This window comes from Babylonia areolata, chromosome 28 (genome assembly GCF_041734735.1).
Source record: "Babylonia areolata isolate BAREFJ2019XMU chromosome 28, ASM4173473v1, whole genome shotgun sequence".
NCBI lineage: Eukaryota > Metazoa > Mollusca > Gastropoda > Neogastropoda > Buccinidae > Babylonia > Babylonia areolata.
This window is the reverse complement of record NC_134903.1, coordinates 21,295,519-21,323,018: the sequence shown is the minus strand read 5'-3', so window position 1 is coordinate 21,323,018 and position 27,500 is coordinate 21,295,519. Positions and strand designations below refer to the sequence as shown.

The window sequence follows — 27,500 nt, the reverse complement described above, 5'->3', positions numbered from 1 at the left end:
GCTTCTGTGTATCATCAGTGACTGACAATCAACTTACGTTTGAAACAGTTCAGAATTCAATTGTGAGTCCAACTGGTACATTGATGATAATCAGCTTAAGGTTTGAAATAATTTAAAGTTGAATTAAGGGCCTCATTGCTTCAGTGTTGATAATCACCTAACGTTTTGAAATAGTTCAAAATGTAACTGGGAGCCTCAGTGCTTCATTAGTAACTGATGATCAATTTAGATTTTGAAATAGTTCAATATCTAATTAGGAGCTACATTGCTTCGTCAGTGAAATGCATCTTACGTTTGAAATAGTTCAGGGTTGAATTAGAAGCCTCACTGTTTTAATTGGTTATAATCAACTTACGTTTGGCAAAGTTCAGAATTTAGTTAGGAGCTTCATTGTTTCATTTGTGATAATAAAGGTACGTTTGAAACAGTTCAAGATTTAGAATAGAATAGAATAGAATAGAATATGTCTTTATTGCCAAGTGTACCGGGGTCACAAGGAATAATGGAGGGGGGCGGGGGATAGTACATAACAAGATACGAACATATATCGAAAATCATACACAAACACAGATACAGTAGAAATTAGGATACATAAAAGTGCATATCAATATAAAAACTTGTGGATACTCACACATGTACGCACTGCACACACACACACACACATGCACGCACGCACACACACACACTCTCTCTGTTTCTCTCTGTCTCTCTCTGTCACACACACACACACACACACACACACACACACACACACACACACACACACACACACACACACACACATGTTTGAACAGAAGCCGCATATTACATGTGGATGGGGCTGATGACTAGATCTTCAGGTAGATGGTTGTTGATTGCACAATTCTATTTATCATACTGGATTTGTTCGACAGACAACTGGGAGCTTTACTGTTTCATGAGGTGATTCTTTACTTACGTTTGAATAGTTCAATGTTTGATTAGGAGCTTCATTGTTTTGTCTGTGATTTGAATTAAGCAAATTGTGTTTGAAATTGTTCAAACCTGAATTAGGAGCCCCATTGGTTGGTGTGTGTGTGTGTGCGTGCGTGCGTGCGTGTGTGTGTGTGTGTGTGTGTGTGTGTGTGTGTGTGTGTGTATGTGTGTGTGTGTGGTCTCAGAAAGCAGTGAAGGTGAGTAATGATCGAAGGAGGGGAGGGGGAGGGGGAGGGGAAGAACATATATCTATTATTATCATGACACTGTCCCTCCCCCCTCCCCCTATCAGTAAAAATGTTTGCTCCTACAACTGGACCAAGAATGGCAAAAGAGAAGATAGTGCAACAACTGTTCACAGTATTTAATAGGAGCAAACATTTTTACTGATAATGTTGAACCTCAGATGTGTGGCCGCAGAATCCACAGCCACTTCCTCCACGATTTCTTTCCAGCAGCAGCGGTGCAAGGGAGGTAACAGCCAGCAAAACAAATTGCGCTGAGAGAAAAACTGGGTGCGACGTTAACTCTCTCCCTTCCTCCACTTCTTATGGTTCTGTGTCCTATTGCTTTTTTTTTTTTTTTTTTTTTTTTTTTTGCAAGTCATGCCAGCAACTTCATTTTTGTTTTCATAGTTTGTTTATTGTTCATTCGTTTCCTACGCAAGTTACAATCCATAAATACACACACACACGCGCGCACGCGCACGCAGAGAGACAGACAGGCAGACACACACACACTTACACCCGCAAACACAGACCGACAGGCTTGCGTGTACACACACACACACACACACACACACACACACACGTACGACACACCCACCCCTACCCCCCACTTCCCCCCCCCTCCCACTGGTAAGTAGTGTCGCAGAAGGCTAGGGCTGTGCCGGTCGGGTGTATTCCCGGGGACCGGACTGGCCTAGCTGGAGATGCGAACACACCAGTGGACTGCGCCCCATCTCCCCTGTCAGTTAACAGAACAACCCTCGGCAGCCCAGCTAAACTGCGCCCAACAGCAACCTCCCACAACACGACAATTGTCATCAGTACACTGATGTTGGTCGTAAAGTGGAAGAAGAAGAAGAAGAAGAAGAAGAAGAGTGTTCACCATTTTGGCGGCACCTTGCACAGTGCTTCTCACGTACATGGACAGTATACCAATGACCCAAGTACACTTCTGAACATTCACTGACAACATTTTTTTTTTATATTTCATTGTAGCGTGAATTGACTGGTTGCTGCTTTCAATGTAGCCTGGCAACAGTAAAAAAAAAAAAAAAAAAAAAAAAAAAAAGTTCTCCCTTCTTTCTCTCCCTTTTTCTCTCTCTGTATTTCGGTGTTGTCGGATTAATTGTGGATCAGGGGTGGGGGTGGGGGTGGGGGTGGGGGGGCAATGGGGGGGGGGGGGGAGTGCAGGGGTGAGCAAGCGTTGAGATTGACGGGTTGACTGACTGTTAGTCCACATTCACTCGTATGTACACGAGTGGGCTTTTACGTGCATGACCGTTTTTCCCCCCGCCGTGTAGGCAGCCACATTCCGCTTTCGGGGGTGTGCATGCTGGATATGTTCTTGTTTCCGACGAACGCTGACATGGATTACAGGATCTTTAACGTGGGTATTTGATCTTCTGCTTGCCGTATACACACTTAGGGGGTTCAGGCACTAGCAGGTCTTCACACATGTTGACCTGGGAGATCGGAAAAATCTCCACCCTTTACCCACCAGGCGCCGTTACCGAGATTCGAACCCGGGATCCTCAGATTGAAAGTCCAACGCTTTAACCACTCGGCTATTGCGCCAGCAGTACAACCAAACGCGCTTAGTTCGGCCTTGCGTGCATGCAGAGGCATGTATATCTGTGTACCTATCAGACTGGATTTCTTCAACAAGATTTTCGCCATGGGACAACCCCTAGGTTCTTTTTCAGTGCGCCCAGTGCAGTGCCTGGCTGTCACCGTCTCATCCGAATGACTAGACGCTTAGTGTTTGTGATTTTCCAGTCAAACTTGGGAAAAAGCAGGATTGGAACCCGGAACCCCTCACGGACTCTGTATTGGCAGATGTGCGTCTTATCCACTGTGCCAGCTTCCTCACTGATCAGCTGATAAGGGGTTAAGTGCGCCAGCCAGGCGGCCAACAGGCCGTTAACCCCAACCTCACGGCGTCACCCAACAGTCATTGTTGCTGTTTTCCTGACGAGTGGCAATGGACTGAACATCCGTGCAGTAGGTTATGTGTGTGTGTGTGTGTGTGTGTGTGTGTGTGTGTGTGTGTGTGTGTGTGTGTGTGTGAGGGGTGGTGATGGTTGGGTGTGTGTGTGAGGGTGGGGGAAGTACCAGTGAGTGTGTGTGTGTGTGTGCGCAATTATGATCAGTTACGAAATAGATATGTTCCTAAAAAATATTTATCTCCAAAATCGGTTTTTAATTTTTGTAATATGCTCAAAGGAGGCAAAAAAGTCATTTTAGCTGTAAGTAAGATGATTAGATTTGCAAATGTTGCCTAGTTATACTTTTGGAGTTAAAAGACATTTGTGTTTTCTTAACTTTTATGTGACATTGTTGTGTATTTGGAAATGTTTGTTCTGGGCACGAAAAGATTATTTTGAAGTAATCCTTTCATACTCCAATAGGAGTGAAAGGATAATTAAAACTTGAAACTTGAAACTTGTGTGTGTGTGTGTGTGTGTGTGTGTGTGTGTGTGTGCGCGCGCGCGCGCGTGCCGTGCCGTGCTGTGTGTGCGTGCATGCACGGTCCTGTTTCTTATTTATTATCACACACACTCCCTCTCCCCCCTCCTCTCTCATACACACACGCGTGGGGGTGGGTGGATGGGTGGGTGTGGTAGGGGGTTTGGGGGGTGGGGGAAGTACCAGTGAGAGAGAGAGAGAGAGAGGGAGAGAGAGAGTGAGCGGGCAGGGGGGGTGAGAGAGAGAGTTTGTGTGTGTGTGTGTGTGTGTGTGTGTGTGTGTGACTTGACTTGACTTGACTTGACTTGACTTGACTTCATTTATTGTCATAAAATCCCGAAGGATTAATCGACACAACAAAGAACAAAGGGAACAAAGAAATAAACGGTCATCTAATACGCATGCACTGAAATACATAGTTGGCGAGTGTTTTTTGACAGTCATCGCAGGTGAATAAATCACTTGGTTTTAGTATATTGTTTTGTATTTTTCTAGAAATCACATTTGATTGATGATCATAGTGCTGTATAGTTGTGATCAGATGGCTTCGCAAATTATGAAATAAGATACACGTATCTAAGAAATGCAATTCATCTTCAACAACTTCACATATAGCACATAACCTCTCTTCTCTGGGAATGTTTGCATATCTTCCTCGTTCGATGTTTAAATAATGTGCGCTTATTCTGAGTTGACAAAGAGCTTGTTTGTGAGCATGATCGATTTTATCAGTTAGATAATTCTCAATTTGATAATCGTTTCTTTTAATTTTGTTGTAGAAGTCTAATCTGCTGTATTAAGTTTTTCTCTGTTTCCAGAATTGTACATATCTATTTCTTAGTTGTTGGCGTAATGTAAATTTAAGTCTGCTGTTACTAAATGTCGACTGATTATTCCAAACATGACCTAATCCTACATTGTGAAGAATATTCTTTACAAATTGTATCCAGGGATTTTCAGTTGTGTCTGGTTGGTTCATCATCGACATATAGACCTTTTTGATATGGCTATCATTATGTGCATCCAGAATATGAGTCCAGTGGTCAAGAACCCTGCATGCAATATGAATTCCAATTGGAAATCTGCCCAGTTCGGCTAGAGTTGGCAGATTCATTGTTTTAGAATGTACCCCTAGAAGCAGTTTGCAAAATTTTATATGCATTTGTTCATGTGAATGTTTCGAAGAAATACAATTTCTAAAGAAATCTGTCATTCCTGTATTGAATGAATTGGTAGTTTTTGTTTCAGCCCATGGGAACCAAATATCGGATCCATATGATAATGTGTGTGTGTGTGTGTGTGTGTGTGTGTGTGTGTGTGAGAGAGAGAGAGAGAGAGAGACAGAGACAGAGAGAGAGTGTGTGTGTCTGTGAGAGAGAGAGGGAGATAGAGTTTGTGTGCGTGTGTGTGTGTGAGAGAGAGAGAGAGAGAGAGAGAGAGAGAGAGAGAGAGAGAGAGAGAGAGAGTGTGTGTGTCTGCGTGCAGGCTCCTGTTTCTGATATTTTGCCACACACACTCCCTCTCATCCACCTCTGTCTCTCTCTATCCCTCTCGTACACACACGCGCACACACACACACGCACATACACACACACGCACGCACGCTCGCACATACACAAACTCATTTTAATGAAAATAATTTGGTTTTATTTGAAAATAAGAAACGGAAAAAGAAAATAACAGAACGCATGACGTCACATATCATAAACCGTACACACAAGTGATAAATGATGTAGCATATACATTGAAATGCAAGCAAAACAAAAAAACAAAAACCAAAATCCCCGCTATATGAAAGGCTTGGGCAATCCAGCTGCATTTCACACAAAAAAAGTAAAAAAAAGAAAAGAAAAGAAAAAAAAAGAAGAGAGACAGAGAGGAAAAAAAGAAAAAAAAAGAAAGAAAGAAAGAAAGAAAGAAAAAAGTCCGGACAAAAAAAAATCCAGTTACCTGCGAAATTTAATGTCACTTTTTCTTTGTGTGTGTGTGTGTGTGTGTGTGTGTGTGTGTGTGTTGTTGTTGTCAACTTTTTGATTGGAGAACGAACAGAATCAGTAAGTAGCACACACACAGACACACACACATACACACAGAGACACACACACATACACACAGAGACACACACACACACACACACACACACACAAAACCCCCAACAAAATTGGATCTGAAACCTAGTTTGTGCATGATCGTTATGAGACAGGAGGAAGTATTTAGCTTATCCCTTAATTTGTAATATCGGAAGGGAACACACACACACACACACACTTACACGTGCACACACACACGAACACACACATGAGCACATACACACACGTACACACAAACACACACACGTGTACACACACACACACACACACACACACACACACAACCAGATAACCTCGCAGTTCACCATATTAATTATCATGATCTTCCAGAGGGATTGTTGGGACTTTTCATGGGACTCTGTCCTGTAGGGGCACACACACACACACACACACACACACACACACACACACACAAGATAATCATGCAGTCCACCATACTAATGCTGTAAAATAGGGTCACTGGGACTTTTAATGGGACATCAGAGGCCTATACAGTCCACTGAGCGCTGGGCTTCAACCCAGAAGAACAAGAAGGAGAAGAAGAAGGAGGAGAAGGAGAAGGAGAAGAAGGAGAAGGAGAAGAAGAAGAAGAAGAAAACAGAATTGGAGACATTTACAAAGTGCGTTGTGTGCTATGGGCTTCCTGCAAGGACAAAACTGTGACTTGTCAGCACCGTGACAAAAGCGGGACTCATGCAATAAACTCTGTGTGTGTGTGTGTGTGTGTGTGTGTGTGTGTGTGTGTGTGTGTGTGTGTGTGTGTGTGTGTGTGTGTGTGTGTGTGTGTGTGTGTGAGTTTGTGTGTGTGTGTGTGTGAGTTTGTGCTTGCCTGCTTGCTTATGTGTGTGTGTGTGTGTGTGTGTGTACTTGCGCGCGCGCGCGTGTGTGTGTGTGTGAGAGTAAGTGAATGAGAGACCTATCTATATATCTTATCAAAGAAGAAAAAAACCCAAAAAACAACAAAAAACAAAACAAAAACAAAATCAAAAAACAAACAAACAAACAAAAAAACAACAACAACCCCCCCCAAAAAAAAACAAAAACAAAACAACAACCAACAACAACAAAACCAACCAAACAAAAAACAACAACAACAACAAACAAACCAACAACAACAACAAAAAACCCAACAAACCCCAACCCCCCACAAAAAACCAAAAAAACCAAATCGCACAACTAAAGCCACACAGTGACAGATAGACATACTATGACACGTTACGTTACATACAAGCCAAATCCATACATATATATACTGAGCAAGTGACCTTCACCTTTTTTCATCTTTATATATATATATATATATTTTTTTTTTTTACAGACAAGTCACCATTATTTTTTTTTCAATTCTGTCAAATTGACCACTTCTTACCCCAACAACGTAATATTCACCTTTTTTTCAATTCTGTTAAATCGATCACTTTTTACTCAACATAGTTTACGTATTATTTCTTCATTATATCATTATCACCTGTACATTTTATTTTTTTTTTCAAAACATGCAATCCATTCCCCTCCCCTCCCCCGCCCCCCTCTCTCTGAAACTCTCCAATTATTTTTGTCTGTTCAGATTCAGTAAAGATTGATAATTGATAATGAGCTTAATTACAAATATACAACAATGGTGCCAAACAAGCTTTTGTTTCCTTTTTTTTTAATTCTATTTTTTGTGTGAACCAGAATGTAGATGGTGTGTGTGTGTGTGCAGGGAGCGGGGGGGAGTGGAAAGGAGGTAAGGATGAGGGGCACACACACACACGCACACACACGCACGCACACACACACACGCACACACACACACGCACGCACACACACACACGCACACACACACACGCACACACACACACACGCACGCACACACACGCACTCACACACACATACACACACACACAACCTTTTGAAAACAACAACAACAACCCCAAATCATTCCAAAATAAACAAGTAAAAAAACCCATGTCCATTATAAAGTCTAGAGATTTCTTCTTCACCCTGTCATGCAAACCTTTTAAAGAGATTCAGGCCATTGTAAAAAGTAAAGTGTTGATGGTTTCTTTTGGAAAAAACAAACAAAACAAAAAAACCAAAAAAACCCACTGTTGTTCTTCAACGTGAGGGCTGTTCGCAAACCAAATACAGCACCCCCCCATCCCCCACAATGATATAATCATTATCATGATGACAAAGGAGGACAATAGGAGCTGAAAAAAAAGGAAACTGGATTTAGGCGTGAACTGATTATGTAAGTGAAATCAAAAGAAGTATATTTGTGTGTGTCATAAAACAGGACTTTATCCCCCCCACCCCCCAACACACACACACACATATATAACACTCACACAAAAACACTCCTTGCCTCATCTCGTAAGAAATCAGAATAGTACGATCTTGAAGTGGCAGAGAAATGTCTGGGATGGCAGGCAATAACAGTGACAGCCCTTGTCCGATTTCAAAACCCCCCTCCACCCCCCCCCTCTCTCTCTCAGTGTGTGTGTGTGTGTGTGTGTGTGTGTGTGTGTGTGTGTGTGTGTGTGTGTGTGTGTGTGTGCACGCGCGCGCATCTACTTCCTCAGTCTTTTTATGCATACATGAATGCACACGTTCACACACACACACACACACAGATGTAAAACTGAAGACTGCTACCACCACCACCACCACCACCACTACTACTACTACTACTACTACTATAAAACACACACTACCGCAAATACAGACTGCCGCTGAAACTTGGCATTGGTTCGCACATAGTCTTGTCTTGAAAGTGCGGGGTCAATATGACTCGTTACAATCACACACATCATGCACACCCTTACCTCTCTCACACGTCAACTTAACACATATACACAGAAGCAATACAGAAAAAAGCACACACAAAAAACCACACAAACAAAACAAGTGTACATGTGTGATAAGAAACTCTAGGGAGAGCTGGACAGTACAAGGTCTTCAGAGAAGAATGCCCTCTCAGTCAAGTGTTTCTGCCCTTAACTCCTTGCACTCTAAGGGGGATGGGCCGCACCCAGGTCATGACTCCTGGATGCCCTTTTATTGCCGCCTTCCCCCCCCCCCCCGCTCCCCTTTTGAAGTTTACTTTCATTCCTCCTCGACCAGATCCAGCTGGAACTCTTCTGCTGCTTCTGCCATTGCCTTGAGAACCCATGTCCTGTCTCTTCCAGAAATCGACAGCTGTTTCATGAGGCTGTAGGCAGATGCGCCTACAAAACCCTTTTGCAGCAATCGCTATGGCGAGGACTTTGGCACATGCATAATTATATCCATTACATCTTTACTTACAAACAAGGTCTATATAACAAAAATGCATACCACACGGGAAACTCACCCCCCCCACCCCCACAGTTGGTTGATAAAAACAAAATACTTAGAATGCAGAAATATGACTTTTCTCCCGTTCGGTTGATGAAACAAAGTGCTTAAAATACAGAAAACAACAGCAACAAACATTTCAACATTTGGTTAATGAAACCAAAATTCTTAATATACAGAGAAAATGACTTTTCCTCAACAAATGTGATTCATAAGAAAAGCAAGTAAATGAAAGAAAAAGAAAAAAAGAAAAAAAAAAAGAAAGAAAGAAAAAAGAAAGAACTGTATTACACGTCAAAAGTTGTTAAAACAGCCAGAAAGCAAAGCCAAGAATACACTACAGCTATTGAAAGCTGCACACAGCCAATGCTAATGATTTGAATATGATTCGACGGGCGCAATAGCCGAATGGTTAAAGCGTTGGACTTTTTTAATCTGAGGGTCCCGGGTTCGAATCACGGTGATGGCGCCTGGTAGGTAAATTGTGGAGATTTTTTCCGATCTCCCAGGTCAACATATGTGCATACCCGCTAGTGCCTGAACCCCCTTCGTGTGTATACGGCAAGCAGAAGATCAAATACTCACATTAAAGATCCTGTAATCCATGACAGCGTTCGGTGGGTTATGGAAACAAAAACATACCCAGTATGCACACCCCCGAAAGCGGAGTATGGCTGCCTACATGGCGGGGTAAAAACGCTCATACACGTAAAAGCCCACTCGTGTACATGCGAGTGAACGTGGGAGTTGCAGCCCACGAACGGAGAAGAAGAAGAAGAAGAAGATGATTCAAACAAAGACCCCATTATTCTTCAAATCAAACAGCACTCTATGTTGACAGACGAGCATCTTACCCACACTGACACCTTCCTTCTCTGGACGTGGTCACACACTTCTAAGCTATCCTGGCATGAAATGAACATTTACCCACGGAGCAACTATGTCAGTCTCAGGAGAAGCACGGTGAGCTTTCAAAGAGGGCAGGATCTGACAAGGAAACAACCCTGACACACTGCCATTATTCACAACTCCAATCATGGAGTGATGGCCTAGAGGTAACGCGTCCGCCTAGGAACAGAGAAGTATGATCATACAACTGACCCAACATTGATCTTCTTCTCATTATTGCTTTTCTTCTTCTTCTTCCTTTTTTTCTTCTTCTTCTTTTTTTCTTCCTTTTCTTCTTCCTTTTCTTCTTCTTCTTCCTTTTCTTCTTCTTCTTTTTCTTCTTCCTTTTCTTTTTCTTCTTCTTGTTCTTCCTTTTCTTTTTCTTCTTCTTGTTCTTCCTTTTCTTTTTCTTCTTCCTTTTCTTCTTCTTCTTCCTTTTCTTCTTCTTCCTTTTCTTCTTCTTCTTCTTCCTTTTCTTCTTCTTCTTCCTTTTCTTCTTCTTCTTCCTTTTCTTCTTCTTCTTCTTCCTTTTCTTATTCTTCTTCCTTTTCTTCTTCTTCTTCTTGTTCTTCCTTTTCTTCTTGTTCTTCCTTTTCTTCTTCTTCTTCTTCCTTTTCTTCTTCTTCTTCTTCCTTTTCTTCTTCTTCTTCCTTTTCTTCTTCTTCTTCTTGTTCTTCCTTTTCTTCTTGTTCTTCCTTTTCTTCTTCTTGTTCTTCCTTTTCTTCTTCTTCTTCCTTTTCTTCTTCTTCTTCTTCCTTTTCTTCTTCTTCTTCCTTTTCTTCTTCTTCTTCTTGTTCTTCCTTTTCTTCTTCTTCTTCCTTTTCTTCTTCTTCTTCTTGTTCTTCCTTTTCTTCTTGTTCTTCCTTTTCTTCTTCTTCTTCCTTTATTTCTTCTTCTTATTATTCCTTTTCTTTTTCTTCTTGCTCTTCCTTTTCTTCTTCTTCTTCTTGTTCTTCCTTTTCTTCTTGCTCTTCCTTTTCTTCTTCTTCTTCTTGTTCTTCCTTTTCTTCTTGTTCTTCCTTTTCTTCTTCTTCCTTTTCTTCTTCTTCTTCCTTTATTTCTTCTTCTTATTATTCCTTTTCTTTTTCTTCTTGCTCTCCCTTTTCTTCTTCTTCTTCTTGTTCTTCCTTTTCTTCTTGCTCTTCCTTTTCTTCTTCTTCTTCCTTTTCTTCTTCTTCTTCTTCTTCCTTTTCTTCTTCTTCTTCCTTTTCTTCTTTTTATTCCTTTTCTTTTTCTTCTTGCTCTTCCTTTTCTTCTTGTTCTTCCTTTTCTTCTTCTTCTTCCTTTCCTTCTTTTTATTCCTTTTCTTCTTTTTATTCCTTTTCTTCTTCTTCTTTTTCCGCGTTCATAAGCTGATTCCCCTACGCTAAATGGCATGCACAAGTGGTGTGTACATGTTTGACCGTGTTTAAAAAAAAGAAAAATTATAAAAAAAAGTATCCCGCCCTTTAGGCAGCCGTACTCTGTTTCCAGAGACGTGCATGCTGGGTGTGTTCCTAGTTTCCGTTCCGCCACTGAACGCTGATGACCTCTTTGACGTGGTGCACCTGGATTTTCTTCATACACATCGAGAGGGGTTTTAAATTAAGGCACCGGATTGTCTGTACGGTCTATTGGTTGACCCGTGTGTGTGTGTGTGTGTGTGTGTGTGTGTGTGTGTGAGGGGGATCAGGGGGGGGGGGGGGGGGGGGGGGGGGGGAAGGGGGGTGGTGGTGGGCTGACTAATCGAACAACAACAACAACAACAACAAAAACAACATTAACAACAACAACAAAAACAACATATTAACAACAACAACAAAAACAATAAACAACAACAACAGGATCCCCCCCTGAACCCCGCCAAGCATTACAACAGAGATTTGAACCCAGGACCCCCCCCCCCCCCCACCTTACAGCAGACTGAACGTCTTACACTGTGACCACCTGGTTGTCGTGCCCCCCTCCCCTCTCGCACCCCTCTCCCCCACCCCCTCCCCTCACTCGGTCCCCCCCCCCCCGCCATCCTCCCTCCCGTCAAACACTTGTGTGAAGCAACTCTTACGTCAGATGATGCAGGACGAAGAACCTTGCTCCCTACCTTACCCCCCACACCCCCCTTCTCAATGCAACAACAATTTCCCCCCTCCCCCGACCCCCCCCCACCCCACCCCCCTCACCAGTTTAAAGACCCTGCATGGCTTCAGCCGACTACAGAAACGGTTTTTTTTTTGTTTTGTTTTTTTTGTGAGAGGGAGATTCGAACCCTCAACTCTCAGACTGAAAATTCCAAGACGCTCTGACCACCACCACCACTACATCCTCCCTTGCCCTCCCCCCCCCCCCCCATGCCCCCCACCCTCTCGATCATCTAGCAATTGTTATGTAACACTTACGTCACACGAACATGGATGAAAATGATGAAAATCTTGTGCAAAATAAACAAACGGAAGGGATCAACCCTGTGTGATTTATTATTAAAAAAAAAGGCAATCAGGACAAACCTGATGTACAGGAACAAATCATTTTGATTTAACTTTTTGTCCACAAAAAATCTGACTGGAAAACCAAAACCACGACCCGCCACCATAGCGGGACAAACAGCTGATGTAATGAAAACAACAACAAAAAATAACATTACATTATGTCCACACTGACTTAACTTGTACAAGAAAACTGTGCCAGCAAATATTTCAACGTAATCTTTTGCGTTACATCAATATATCTGCACGCACACAAACACACAAACACATACACACACTAAACAGATCCCCAGTCAAGTGACCCACAGAAAACGTCTATCCAAAACCCTGTACAGGAAAACCAATATGTGTCATCCAACAAAGTTCTCCATGGAAAAAGTCATTGGTATTGAAGGCTACTTAGTCTGAGAAATAAACACAAAAACATTACTTGAAAAATTACAAGAAAAAAAGAAGAAAAAAGAACAAAAAGAAAAAAAGAAGAAGAAAAAACAAAAACAAAACTGTGTCTCATCTGGATCGACTGTTCGTTTTTAAATCGTGATTTTTCAAGTTGTTATACTGCACACACACACACACACACACACATACACACACACACACACAGACACACACACACACAAACACACACACACACACAAAACAACAACCAACAACAACAAAAAAACCAATCCATGAATGAACCAGAAAAGAACTTTCCAAACTTCGTCAATGTATGCAAAAAAACAACAAGAAAAAGCATCAACAAACAAACCAAAAACCAAAAACCGACCGAACAGCAAATTGAAAAACGCACACGTAGTATTGCATGAAAAAGAAAAGGAAAAAAATCCCGAAAAAAAAGCGCATAATAATATTGGTGAACACAGCCTGCCAAATGCAAACACAAATGAACAGGTTTAAAGCAACTGGAGGGTGGGGGTGGGGGGTGGGGCGGCAAAAGTGTAATAACACAAGTGATCGAATGTAAGTACATCAGTGATTGAAAAAAAAAAAAAAAAAACGAAAGAAAAAATCAAAACCTGTCCATACAAAAAAAAAAAAAAAAAAAAAGGAAGGAGAAACAGGAACGTTAAATCACGATGACCAACTGATCTGTACACGCGCAAAAACAAACACAACACAAACTGCCAAAACCCCCACCACGCATTTTATTTAATTAAACCTTTTAAAATTCCACCCTATCTGTCTGGTTTTGATGGTGCAACACAGCATGCAGCATGCCGCTTGCTCACACACGGTTTCGTTCCAGAACAGTTCAACATCATACCACCATTGAAGAAAGGGTACAAGATCGTATATTAACAATCAACATGCTTCACATATATTTTCTCTTTCTTAAAGCACAATCACTATCAACATTCGCTGATTTGTTGATAGCAACGAGTTACTGATAGTAATAAATCAATCAATCAATCAGTCAATCAACATGTTTCAGATTTCTCAAAACACATAACTATTATCAACACATGTGTGAGAAAGTTAATTTGTTCATAACGATCAAACCTGTCTCATACTCCAAAAAAGCATAATAACTACTATCAACATTCATCGATCCATGGACAACATTCAAAGGAGGATCCATACATTGGTGGTATTTTTCACCCCTATTGTTGACACAGGAATCACACCCAGTTCTTTAAACGATCTTACGTTAACCCACCACCCCCTGCCCCCCCCCCCCACAAGCCCTCCTCCCCTCCCCCCCAAAAAAAAACAAAAAAGAAAAGAAAAAAAATATCCACTCATGTGTTCACATCATTTTCAGCTTAGCTAGTATAATCATTTTTTGATGATTTACTGCTTAAGAAACAAAAAGAAAAGAAGAGAAAAAAAAGAAAAGAAAAGAAAAAAGTCCCAGGTGTGGTTGGATATTGATATAATTATACTGCTGCGTTATGTCCATCAGTGATGTTAACGACTGTTCTGAAGAGAGAGAGAGAGAGAGAGAGAGAGAGAGAGAGAGAGAGAGAGAGAGAGAGAGAGAAAATCATTTTCAGAAAAAAATCACCTACTTATAGAACGGTTCGTTTTCATGCTTGCTCAGAAACAGAAAATTTCAGTTTAAACATGTTGAATGTTTGAAGAAGTGGCTTTATAGGGATCTTTCAAACTTTGCCGTGTGTGTGTGTGTGTGTGTGTACGCGCGCGCGCGTGTGTGTAGTAGTAGTAGTAGTCTTCAGTTTAACGTCTTCCACTTTCAGTGATACTAGACGGAAAAGTGTGTGTGCGTGTGTGTGTGTGTGTGTGTGTGTGTGTGTGTGTGTGTCTGTGTGTGTGTGTTTCTCTCTGGTGTTGACTTTTTTTGCGCAACTTGTGAGCTGTATGAAGCATTTCAATTAAACAAAATCCCATTGCTTTCCCCTAAAAAACCCCACCCTATTAACTGTTTGGGATGCTGAGGTAACTGAAAAACAAAACAAAACAAAACAAAAAACAAACACCCCCCCAAAAAAAACCCAAACAACAACAACAACAACAAAAAACAAACCAAACCAAACAACAACAACAGGCAAACAAACAACAAAAAAAGAACAACAAAAAACAAAAACAATCAAAAAAAGCCCGGGAAGGTTACATTTCAAGGGAAACAATTTACTCAAAATCAACAGAGTTTACACAGCAACATATGTCGCGTCGCCTCCCTTCCATCAACAACGTTTTGGAGGCGACAGGGGAGTTCTGTGAGCACAGAGAGAGAGAGAGAGAGAGAGAGAGAGAGAGAGAGAGAGAGAGAGAGAGAGAAACAGAGAGAGAGAGAGACAGACACACAGAGAGAAAAACAGAGAAAGAGAGAGACATACAGAGAGAGACAGAGAGAGAGAGAGAGACAGAGAGAGAGAGAGAGAGAGACAGAGAGAGAGAGAGAGACGGAGAGAGGAGAAGTGTGTATATGTACAGACATATGTAGTGTGTGTGTGTGGGTGCGCGTGCATGCGTGTATGTGCACATATCTGATGTCCATTTCTTCTTCGATAGAATGAGCCGTCCACATAAATTCAAAATACAGTTTGGCAAATACATCCATACCCTGCAAAGGGTAAATCCATAAAAAAAGAAAGGGGGGTAAAAAAAAAAAAATGCAGCAAAACTTCCACCTGGTAATTTCTGTTGGATCATTCATTGAAGTTAGCTTGTCCTATGACTCGCTATATATATATAGCACCATCATGAAAAAAAGAAAAGAAAAAAGAAAAACAAAAAACAAAACAATGTGTAGACATTATGTGACTGTCGCCACCATGTATTTAGTTCTTGACTGATGATGTGCACAGTGTTATATATATATATATATATATATATATATATATATATAATCATACACAATGTGTTTATTCATAAGTATCATTTTCAATGGCTCCTCAATACAATATTATCCCATAATGAGCAGTAGCACTTAAACTAACCGATGGTTTTGATTGTTTAATGGCATTTTTGTCCTCACGGTAACTCAAAACCATCATGGTTATCATGAAAAAGAAATGGTTGCATACATACCGTAGATACCACAGAAAGATGGATACTAGTAGCACGTATGAAGAGGGGAAGGAGCTGAATTTCGGTGCTGTCATGCCAAATTAATATTTTTATTATTTTATGTCATCAAATAACAAAAACAACGAAAAATTCAAAGAAAAAAGGTGTTGTTGAAAAAAAAAAAAAAAAAAAAAAATTAACGTGCGTGCCTGCCGGCACACTTATTCATACACACATCAAACGACAGCCTAAAATAAATGCATGTATATATACACATGAATATGAAACACATACATATATACATCTTTACATCGTGATGCTTCGTTAAAAGTAACTGCTCATTGATCAAAGCAATTTTTATCCCCAAAGAATTCATTATACATCAAATAACAAACCACTTGATCAATACCCCCCCACCCCCCACACACAGACACACACATACAATCAAAACATACACACGCAACCTCCACATTGTGATCATTGAAGTAAGTTAAATCCTGACGCACGACATACAGCATCAGCATCTTCCCCCCCCCCCCCCACATACCCCGCACCCCCCCAAAACACCCCACAAAACAAACATTTCACCATCAACAAATAACAACCATGACGTGTCATCGCCACACACCAGAAGATACAGAATCAAAAGAGCGATAATTCACAGCAACCCCAACCCCCTCCCAATCAACGCTTTGTTCATGTAACAATGTCCATACCAATCAAAAGAACGATAATTCACAGCACCCCCAAGCCCCCCCCCCCCCCCCCTCACAATCAACACTTTGTTCATGTAACAATGTCCATACCAATCAAAAGAACGATAATTCACAGCAACCCCCCCCCTCGCCCCCTCACAATAAACAAATACTTTGCTCGTGTATGTCCATACCAATCAAAAGAGCGATAATTCACAGCACCCCCAACCCCCCCTCCCCTCACAATCAACACTTTGTCATGTAACAATGTCCATACCAATCAAAAGAACGATAATTCACAGCACCCCTCTAACCCCTCACCGCCCCCCTCCCCCCCATCCCTCACAATCAACAAACACTTTGCTCATGTAACAAAATGTCCACACCATTTGTGTATCATTTTGATGTACATTACAACGTAACTCCTGTGTTAGGAGTTTGAGGGCCGAAACACTTGACTGAGGGGGAAGGGGGGGGGGGCTTCTTCTCTGAAGACCTTGTACCGTCCAGCTCTCCCTGGAGTTTCTCATCACTAACATCGTGTTTGTTGTCCACGAGTCATTGTCAGCGTCAGCCTGCCCTCTTCTGAACTCACACACCTGGCCAGCTGGTTTGTTGGCTGTTCATGATTGAGCACCAGCTTCGTCATTTTGCTGTTTCATGTTCAGTTCCACACCGGTGTCACTGCTTGGTTAACTCACTCAGTACGGCCAGTCCTCTCTTCTCCTCTACACAGACCCCTCGGATGTCCAGTGGGTGTCTGAATGACCCAACCTTTAGCTTCCGTCGTCAGAATTGTGGTATTCTCTGTCAACATTCACGTCTTCAGTATAAGAGCCTTCCGCTTGCAATATTTTGATGATGGTAATTGGGGTGAAACGCTGTTAACGTCGTCTCTTTCACCGTTCGTATGGAGAGAGTTAACACTTCTTGCGACCTCCGTTTCTCTCTCGGAAAGCAATGGCTTCTGTCTGCTTCGTGTTGATTAAATTCCATTATTGTCCCCCCTCCCCCAACACCCCCATCGTCCGTACCTTAACTCAGTCTGCTCCAGGTATAACACGCCATCACTCACGCCACCTTTTCCTCCAACTCTGTCGATGAGCAGAAGATGCAAGTATACCTTTAACTCATCCTGCACCAGGTATATAACACGCCATCACTCGCGCCACATTTACTTCCCAACTCTGTAGATGAACAGAAGATGCAAGTATACCCCCCCCCCCCCCCCTTTTGGTAGCCAAAGTACGATTTCCCGTTTTCACAATTTTTTTGTTTTTCTTGCTCTCAAACTTTGGTTTCCTTGCTCGATCCAGATAGAATTATGGCAGGGTAGTGGAAGCACAGAGATGATGCTTTATATATATATATATATATATATTTTTTTTTTTTTACCTTGGTCGGCCGAACCGTTTTACATGAAACAAGTTATTCAAGCAACCCCAACTGCTCACTCCAAAACCGTCGTGTCCTGCAAGGGAAGATGAACGTTTTAACTAGTAGTCAGGTATCTTGGAAGTCGACATACTTATGAACCTTTGTTTTGTCCCCTTCCCGACCCAAGACCTCCTTTGTATGGTGGCCCAAGGCCGATGTACATTCAAACATTTCTGAGTTCTGAAGTCGCCAAACTTCATACCAAAACGTTTGCTGGAAACATGCACTTTGTGTATAAGATAGGCTTTTGATATAAAATGTGAAGTCCATAATAACATACACATGTGAAGTCCATAACAACATACACATGTGAAGTCCATAATAACATACACATGTGAAGTCCCAAGCTAGCCCTCTTCTTCCACATCGACGACGTGTTTGGAAGTGGTTGATACTGACGTAAGCAGGTCTTCAGAAGATAAGTAAACACTGCGGTTTTCCCCAGCACACAGTGACCACCAACAGCTGTCGTTGTGTGCCCCCCCCCCCGGCCCCCCCGACACACCCCCCCCCCGGTTAAAAAACACACAAAAACAAACGAAAAAAAACAACCCCCCAAAAAAGAGAGAAAAAAAAACAACAAAAAAACAAACAACCCTCCCCCCAAAAAAATCCCAAACAAACAAACAAAACAACAACAACAACAAAAAACAACCGAAAACAAAACAACCCCCCCCCCCCCCAAAACAAAACAAAAAACAAAAACCCCAAAACAACAACAAAAAACACAACAACAACAAAAAAACGATCCGTGTCCCAACTACCCCTTCACCGTTACTGACGATTTCGTTCATCCAGTGAATGGATGTTGCCTGGTTGTGATACACTTCGTTGTTCATCCAACTCCAGGTTTGATGTTCATATCTGTGTGCGTGTTGTGTGTACAACACGTGCATCCATATGTACACGTTCGGTGGCCTTACATTCACTGAAACAGTTCTGAGTTCTCTTGAGTCATTGAGCTTACAGGTCAGGATGACAGTATCAGTAGCTCAAGGAAGCGTGACTGCGTTCGGACAAATCCATATACGCTACACCACATCTGCCAAGCAGATGCCTGACCAGCAGCGTAACTCTACCCAACGCAGGATGAGAGCAACATCTTATTATTATTTATTAAAAAAAAAAAAAATCATTTTGGATTTCCTCCTCTTGGACTTTGTCTGCATCACTGTTGTTCAGCAAAAAAAATCAATCACACACCACTTAGACATTTCCTCCATGAAGTACGTTCTTCTTGCATTGTTCCAGATTCACATCGTGTTGGTGTGTTGGTGTCAACAGGTGTCAGCAGACAGAGGGGTTGTTGGACTCCAGAATGACCAGCGCTGTCGTCGTTTGACGATCAGTACTTTCAACGTCAACAGTTCCAACCCCCCGCCACCCCCCCCCCCAACTTCTCCATCTTTACCTGTGGTTGCTGTTTGATTCGTGATCAATGGTAACTTGCTGTCTTTTCACGGAATCAGCATGTATACTACACACACAGCGTCTTGCATTAACAACAACAACAACAACAATATTAAAAGCAATCGTAACAACAACGACGATGATGATAATTATGATAATAACAGTAATGATACTAACAATAATAATAATAATAATAACAATAACAACAATAACAAAAAAACAAACCACATGCAACCCTTTTCTTCCTTTCCGCAGTTCTCTTGCTCTTTCAAGTTGATCAAACAGATTTATTCGTGCACATTTTTGAAGTTTGAGGAGTTCAGTTCAACTGCTGAGTTCACTTCACATCACTTCAGTGCAGTGCAGTGTGGCTCTGAGCCCTACACACAGTACACACGGACCCCTTGCAAGGCCTCAGCAGGGTCAGGGGTCAGGGTGGTGACGACGACGTTGGTGTGTGTGTGCATCGTCACTGCTTTGTGTGATGACGTTGAGGAGCCTATTTTTTGTTTGGTTTCCCTTTTCTCCAAACTTCCCCAGTCACGATTTGCAGGGACAGGACATGACCACCACCACCACAAGCCAGCCAGCAACTACCCCCTGCCACCCCCCCCCCCTCCTGTAAACCCCCCTCCGTCACCCCCCCCCCCTCCTGTAAAGCCCCCTCCGTCACACACACACCCCCCGTGCCCCTCCCCCTTTCCAAAAAAAACACACACACACACAAAAACTAAACCAACCAACCAACCAAACCAAATAAACAAACAAAAACACCCCCCCCCCCCCACACACACACACACAAAATACCCAAACAAAACAAAAAACAAACAGAAAACCAAAAAAAACAAAAAAAACAACAACAACAACAAAAACAAACAAACAATCAAACAAACAAACAACAAACAATCAAACAAACAACAAACAATTCAAACAAACAAACAAGAGACAGAAAACAAACCCCCTTTTTAATTCAACAAAAGCAGAAGAAACCCCAAATTCTGTGACAACTGACATTTTGGGCAGTTTTGATTAACAGCACCGGACAGATCAGGAACCAGTACACTGATACACGGGACGTTACCAACCACTTCAACGTCAATCAAATAATGACTCGAAAAACAAAGCAAAGCAAAACAAAACAAAACAGTGTATGTCTTTGAAAGATTAACCCATATCTTCCCAGTGTTCCCCTTCTAGGAAACCGTCAGCTGGCAGTGAGAGCTGTTCACGCACTGGAGGAGGAGGAAGAGGAGGAGGAGGAGGAGGAGGAGGAGAAAAAGGAGGAGAAAAAGGAGGAGAAGGACGAGGAGAAGAAGGGATAGGAGGAGGAGGAGGAGGAGGAAGAGTATGGTGAAAAGGAGGAGGAAGAGGAAGAGGAGGAAGATGATGAGGAAGAGGAGGAGGAAGGAGAGGAAAAGGAGGAGGAAGAGGGGGATGAGAAAGAGGAAGAGGAGGAGGAATAGGAGGAAGAGAAGAAGGAAGAGGAGGAGGAAGAGGAGGAAGAAGGAGGAGGAGGAAGAGGAGGGGAAGGAAGAAGAGAGGAAAGAAAAGGAGGAAGAGAAAGAGAAGGAGGGACAGGAGGAGGATGGGAGGGTGGGGGAGGGAGGAAGGATGAGGAAGAGGAGGAGAAGGAGGAGGAGGAGTCAACTGTTCAGAAGTGGGAAATGAATGTCCGATGACGTTTCCCTCTTCTGGACTGCTTTATCAATTTTGTTCGTTTAAAACCAAACACACCACTTGTTCAGTAAAAGACACCGTCTACAAAAAGCAGTACACACACACATAAAAAAAACAACACCACCACCACCAGTACTACGTCTTGCACATTTAAAAAACCAAACAAAAACGTTTGGCCACGTTGATTTCATTTCACCAAGCTGTTGATATCAGTCGAGGGCTTCATTAATGGCGCGCCGCGCTTTAAAGAAGAAAAGGGGTGCAAACAAACTACAACAACAACATCACCACCATCCACACAAAAACAACCAAACAACGACAACACCACCACCACCACCCACACAAAAACAACCAAACAACGACAACACCACCACCACCACCACCCACACAAAAACAACCAAACAACAACAAACAAACAAACAATGCGTTATGATCATCAGCGTTGGTGGATGGGGGATGTGAGAGTTAGTACGGCTGGCGTTTGAAATTTATTATTAAAAAAAGAGAGAGAGAGAGAGAGAGAGAGAGAAAGAGAGAGAGAGAGAGAGAGAGAGAAAACAAACAAACATACAAATAATCAACCCCCCAATATCTCCCCACCAGGAAAAAAAACAAACAAACAAAAAAATAAAGAAAAACCCATCACACCAGTCAAAACCCAAAACCACAACCAACAACAACAAGAAAACCCAACGTTCTTGTCCGTTATTTGTTTTCACAGCAAATAGGACAAAAAAGAAGAAAAAAGTGTACAAAACAAAAAAACAACAACAAACCAACAACAAAAAAGTGTACAAAAAACCCTCACAAAAAACAAAAAAGTGTACAAAACAAAACAAAACAAAAAACAAACAAACAAAACACACACACATACACACAAAAGAAAACAGTGCAAGTACATGCACAGCCCAACCCCAACCCCCACACCCCTATTTCTCCGGTCTTCCACCAAAAACGAACATCAGTGCCTCTTATCTACATCTTCCCCAAAATAAACAAAATGACAGAAATTATTTAATAAGGGGAGATGACCAAAGACGGAAACAACAACAATAAAAAACAACAACCACCACCACCCAAAACAAACCCAATGTAAAAAAAACTTCATCAAGAACATCTGCCACAGAACTGTGAGCAGAGGAACTGCCTCCATTTTTATCCAGTCAAAACACAAACAAAGACAAGCAAACAAAACAAAGAACATCATCATCAACAACAACAACAATAAAAAAAAAAGAATGTTTCCGCTGTTTCAAGATTGTGGCTTTCTTAACTCACTCAGTACGGCCAGTCCTCTCTTCTCCTCTACACAGACACCTCGGATGTCCAGTGGGTGTCTCAATGACCCAACCTTTAGCTTCCGTCGTCAGAATTGTGGTATTCTTTGTCAACATTCACCTCTTCAGTGTAAGAGCCTTCCGCTTGTAATATTTTGATGGTGGAAATAGGGGTGAAACGCTGTTAACGTTGTCTCTTTCGCCGTTCGTATGGAGAGAGTTAAAAAAAAAATTAACACATCTTCGTCAAGGAAAAAAAAAAAAAAAACAGGCGGATTTCATACAGTATACGTTTGACAAACAACAACAAAAAGAAAGAAAGAAACAAAAACTGACTTCCTCCATACACAAAACAAAAACACCCTAACACCCCGCCCCCAACAAACAACAACAACAACAACAACAAAAACAACAACAAAACAACAACAACAAAAGAAACTAAGTATAGACTCCCTACCCCTTCCACACAAGAAAAGTTAATTATAAAATATCAAAGATAACCTGCACACACACACACTCAGGTTCTGTGCATTTAAAAAAAAAATCAAAACGTTTCTTACAAGCTAAAAAAAAAAGAGAAAAAAAATGAAAGAAAGCCACAGAGGCATTCTAGATCGTAAAAAAAGGAAAAAAAAAAATTGAAGTAAAAGCAATCAGGAAAACAACAACAACAAAAAGCAAAAACAAAGTCACTCACTCACTAGCACTCTTAGACCTAGATTATTTTTTGTTCTTAAACGCGCGCGCACACACACACACACACACACACACACACACAAACAACACACATAAACACACGCGCGCGCGCACACACACAAACGCACACACACACACACAAAACAAAACAACACACACAAAGCAAAAACAAACAACAAACAAACAAAAAAAAAAAAAAAAAAAGAAGAAAGAAAAAGAATACCCCCTTAAATACGCCCCTCCCCCCACCCCTCTCATCAACCCCTCCATCCCACCCCCACCGCAAAAAAACAAAACAAAAAACAAAACAATAAAAAAACAAACAAAAAAACAAACAACCCACAAGAAACAAGAACAATAAAACCGAGAAATAAAGAAAAAACCCAAAACAACAACAACAACAACAAAACAAAAAAACAACAAAACAAACCCAAAACAACTCTTGCACCAACACTTCAGTGTGTAGAAGCTTAAAAAAAAAAAAAAAAAAAAGAAGAAAAAAAGAAAAAGAAGAAGAAAAAAACAACAACAAAAAACGAAAAAAAAACCCAACCTACAACTCTTGCACCAACAACTTCAATGTGCAGAATTGTACAAGCTTAAAAAAAAAAAAAAAAAATCCAAAATCCAAATCCAAATCCCCCCCCAGCCCCCCCCCCCCCCCCCCCGTCCCCTCACATCACACAAACAATCCCCACACCATAACTCACTCTACCCTTCCTTCCTTCCTTCCTTCCCAAACAATACTCAAACAAACAACCCCCCCGAGCCCCCCCCCTCTCCTCCCCCCAAAAAAAAGAAGAAAAACAAAACAAAACAAAACCACCCCAACAAATGACAACCACCTTTCTATTTTAGGTAGTGGCTTGCACGGGCTGTGAGTACTGTCTGCGGACGGCAGCAGAAGGAGCAGAAGAAGCATGGTGGTGGTGGTGGTGAGCCATCTCCCCCCTCCCCCTCTCCCTGTCGCTCAGAAGCCCTTCGCCCTCCTCCCCTTCCTCCACCTCCTCCTCCTCCTCCTCCACCACCACCCCCGCCCCTACTACGCCTCCTCCTCCCCTACCTCCCCTCCTCCTCCTCTCTTCCTCCTCCTCCTCCTCCAACGCAGGGGGTGCGCTGGAGCACGGGCGCGCCCGGTAGATGGCGCCAGGAGCCGGCGGCACCACCTCCACTTCCGGTTCCTGCCCTTGCAGCATCTCCAGCAGCTTTCCGCTGGCCTCCGAGCCCTTCTCCGTGACCTTGCCCCTGGGCGCAGCCTTGACCTTGACCTTGACCTCCCCGCGGGGTTTGGTGTTGGTGTTGGTGGGGGTAGAGGTTGAGGACGAGGAGGAGTAGGATGAGGATGAGGAGGAGGGTTGGCAGCAGGCGCAGCATGGGCAGAAGACCTCCACGACGTCGTCCCAGCAGCTGTGTTTGGCCTTGAAGGTTCCCTCTTCATCGTCCTCCAGCTGGGCTTCCATGTCTGTGTCGAATCCTGTGGGATTGAGGGTGTGCTGGTCAAATGAAAGTGGGAGGGCGTGCGTGTGTGTGTGTGAGTGGGGAGGTGTGGGGGTAACAGAGGGTACAGAGAGAGAGAGAGAGAGAGAGAGAGAGAGAGAGAGGGGGGGGGGGACAGGGGGGAAAAGAGAGAGGTACCTATCAACGTCATGACAGAACCCCTGTACCTATCAACATCATGACAGAACCCCTGTACCTATCAACGTCATGACAGAACCCTGTACCTATCAACGTCATGACAGAACCCCTGTACCTATCAACGTCATGATGGAACCCTGTTACCTATCAACGTCATGACAGAACCCTGTACCTATCAACGTCATGACAGAACCCCTGTACCTATCAACGTCATGATGGAACCCTGTTACCTATCAACGTCATGACAGAACCCCTGTACCTATCAACGTCATGACAGAACCCCTGTACCTATCAACGTCATGATGGAACCCTGTTACCTATCAACGTCATGACAGAACCCTGCACCTATCTACGTCATGACAGAACCCCTGTACCTACCAACGTCATGACAGAACCCCTGTACCTATCAACGTCATGATGGAACCCTGTTACCTATCAACGTCATGACAGAACCCTGTACCTATCAACGTCATGACAGAACCCCTGTACCTATCAACGTCATGACAGAACCCCTATACCTACCTAACTACGTCACTACGGAACCCCTGTACCAACAAACGTCGTGGGAGAACCATCACATGGAGTGTACATACCTACAGTCATGACAGATCACAGAACACCTCACTGTACATACCTACAGTCATGACAGATCACAGAACACACCTCACTGTACATACCTACAGTCATGACAGATCACAGAACACCTCACTGTACATACCTACAGTCATGACATCACAGAACACCTCACTGTACATACCTACAGTCATGACAGATCACATAACACCTCACTGTACATACCTACAGTCATGACAGATCACAGAACACACCTCACTGTACATACCTACAGTCATGACATCACAGAACACCTCACTGTACATACCTACAGTCATGACAGATCACATAACACCTCACTGTACATACCTACAGTCATGACAGATCACAGAACACCTCACTGTACATACCTACAGTCATGACAGATCACATAACACACCTCACTGTACATACCTACAGTCATGACAGATCACAGAACACCTCACTGTACATACCTACAGTCATGACAGATCACAGAACACCTCACTGTACATACCTACAGTCATGACAGATCACAGAACACACCTCACTGTACATACCTACAGTCATGACAGATCACATAACACACCCCGCTGTACATACCTACAGTCATGACAGATCACATAACACACCTCACTGTACATACCTACAGTCATGACAGATCACATAACACACCTCACTGTACATACCTACAGTCATGACAGATCACAGAACACCTCACTGTACATACCTACAGTCATGACAGATCACAGAACACCTCACTGTACATACCTACAGTCATGACAGATCACATAACACACCTCACTGTACATACCTACAGTCATGACAGATCACATAACACCTCACTGTACATACCTACAGTCATGACAGATCACATAACACACCTCACTGTACATACCTACAGTCATGACAGATCACATAACACACCTCACTGTACATACCTACAGTCATGACAGATCACAGAACACACCTCACTGTACATACCTACAGTCATGACAGATCACAGAACACCTCACTGTACATACCTACAGTCATGACAGATCACATAACACACCTCACTGTACATACCTACAGTCATGACAGATCACATAACACCTCACTGTACATACCTACAGTCATGACAGATCACAGAACACCTCACTGTACATACCTACAGTCATGACAGATCACATAACACACCTCACTGTACATACCTACAGTCATGACAGATCACAGAACACCTCACTGTACATACCTACAGTCATGACAGATCACATAACACCCTCACTGTACATACCTACAGTCATGACAGATCACATAACACACCTCACTGTACATACCTACAGTCATGACAGATCACAGAACACCTCACTGTACATACCTACAGTCATGACAGATCACAGAACACCTCACTGTACATACCTACAGTCATGACAGATCACATAACACACCTCACTGTACATACCTACAGTCATGACAGATCACATAACACCTCACTGTACATACCTACAGTCATGACAGATCACATAACACACCCCGCTGTACATACCTACAGTCATGACAGATCACATAACACACCTCACTGTACATACCTACAGTCATGACAGATCACAGATCACACCCAGCTGTACATACCTACAGTCATGACAGATCACAGAACACCTCACTGTACATACCTACAGTCATGACAGATCACATAACACACCTCACTGTACATACCTACAGTCATGACAGATCACAGAACACCTCACTGTACATACCTACAGTCATGACAGATCACATAACACACCTCACTGTACATACCTACAGTCATGACAGATCACATAACACACCTCACTGTACATACCTACAGTCATGACAGATCACATAACACACCTCACTGTACATACCTACAGTCATGACAGATCACAGAACACACCTCACTGTACATACCTACAGTCATGACAGATCACAGAACACACCTCACTGTACATACCTACAGTCATGACAGATCACATAACACACCTCACTGTACATACCTACAGTCATGACAGATCACATAACACACCTCACTGTACATACCTACAGTCATGACAGATCACATAACACACCTCACTGTACATACCTACAGTCATGACAGATCACATAACACACCTCACTGTACATACCTACAGTCATGACAGATCACATAACACACCTCACTGTACATACCTACAGTCATGACAGATCACATAACACACCTCACTGTACATACCTACAG

At 42.5% G+C, this 27,500-nt stretch overlaps 1 protein-coding gene across 1 annotated transcript in view; it reads right to left on the bottom strand.

Annotated features, from left to right (window-relative positions):
• Positions 1-17,705: 17,705 nt before the first annotated feature.
• The window catches only part of LOC143302016 (uncharacterized), a 143,681-nt gene continuing 133,886 nt past the window's right edge, over positions 17,706-27,500 (bottom strand). Inside the window, exons 8-9 of the mRNA XM_076616502.1 lie at positions 24,182-24,551; positions 17,706-17,715 (exon numbers count right to left, since the gene is read on the bottom strand). Of these exons, the coding sequence (XP_076472617.1) occupies positions 17,706-17,715; positions 24,182-24,551 (380 nt within the window). The remainder of the gene's footprint in view (positions 17,716-24,181; positions 24,552-27,500) is intronic.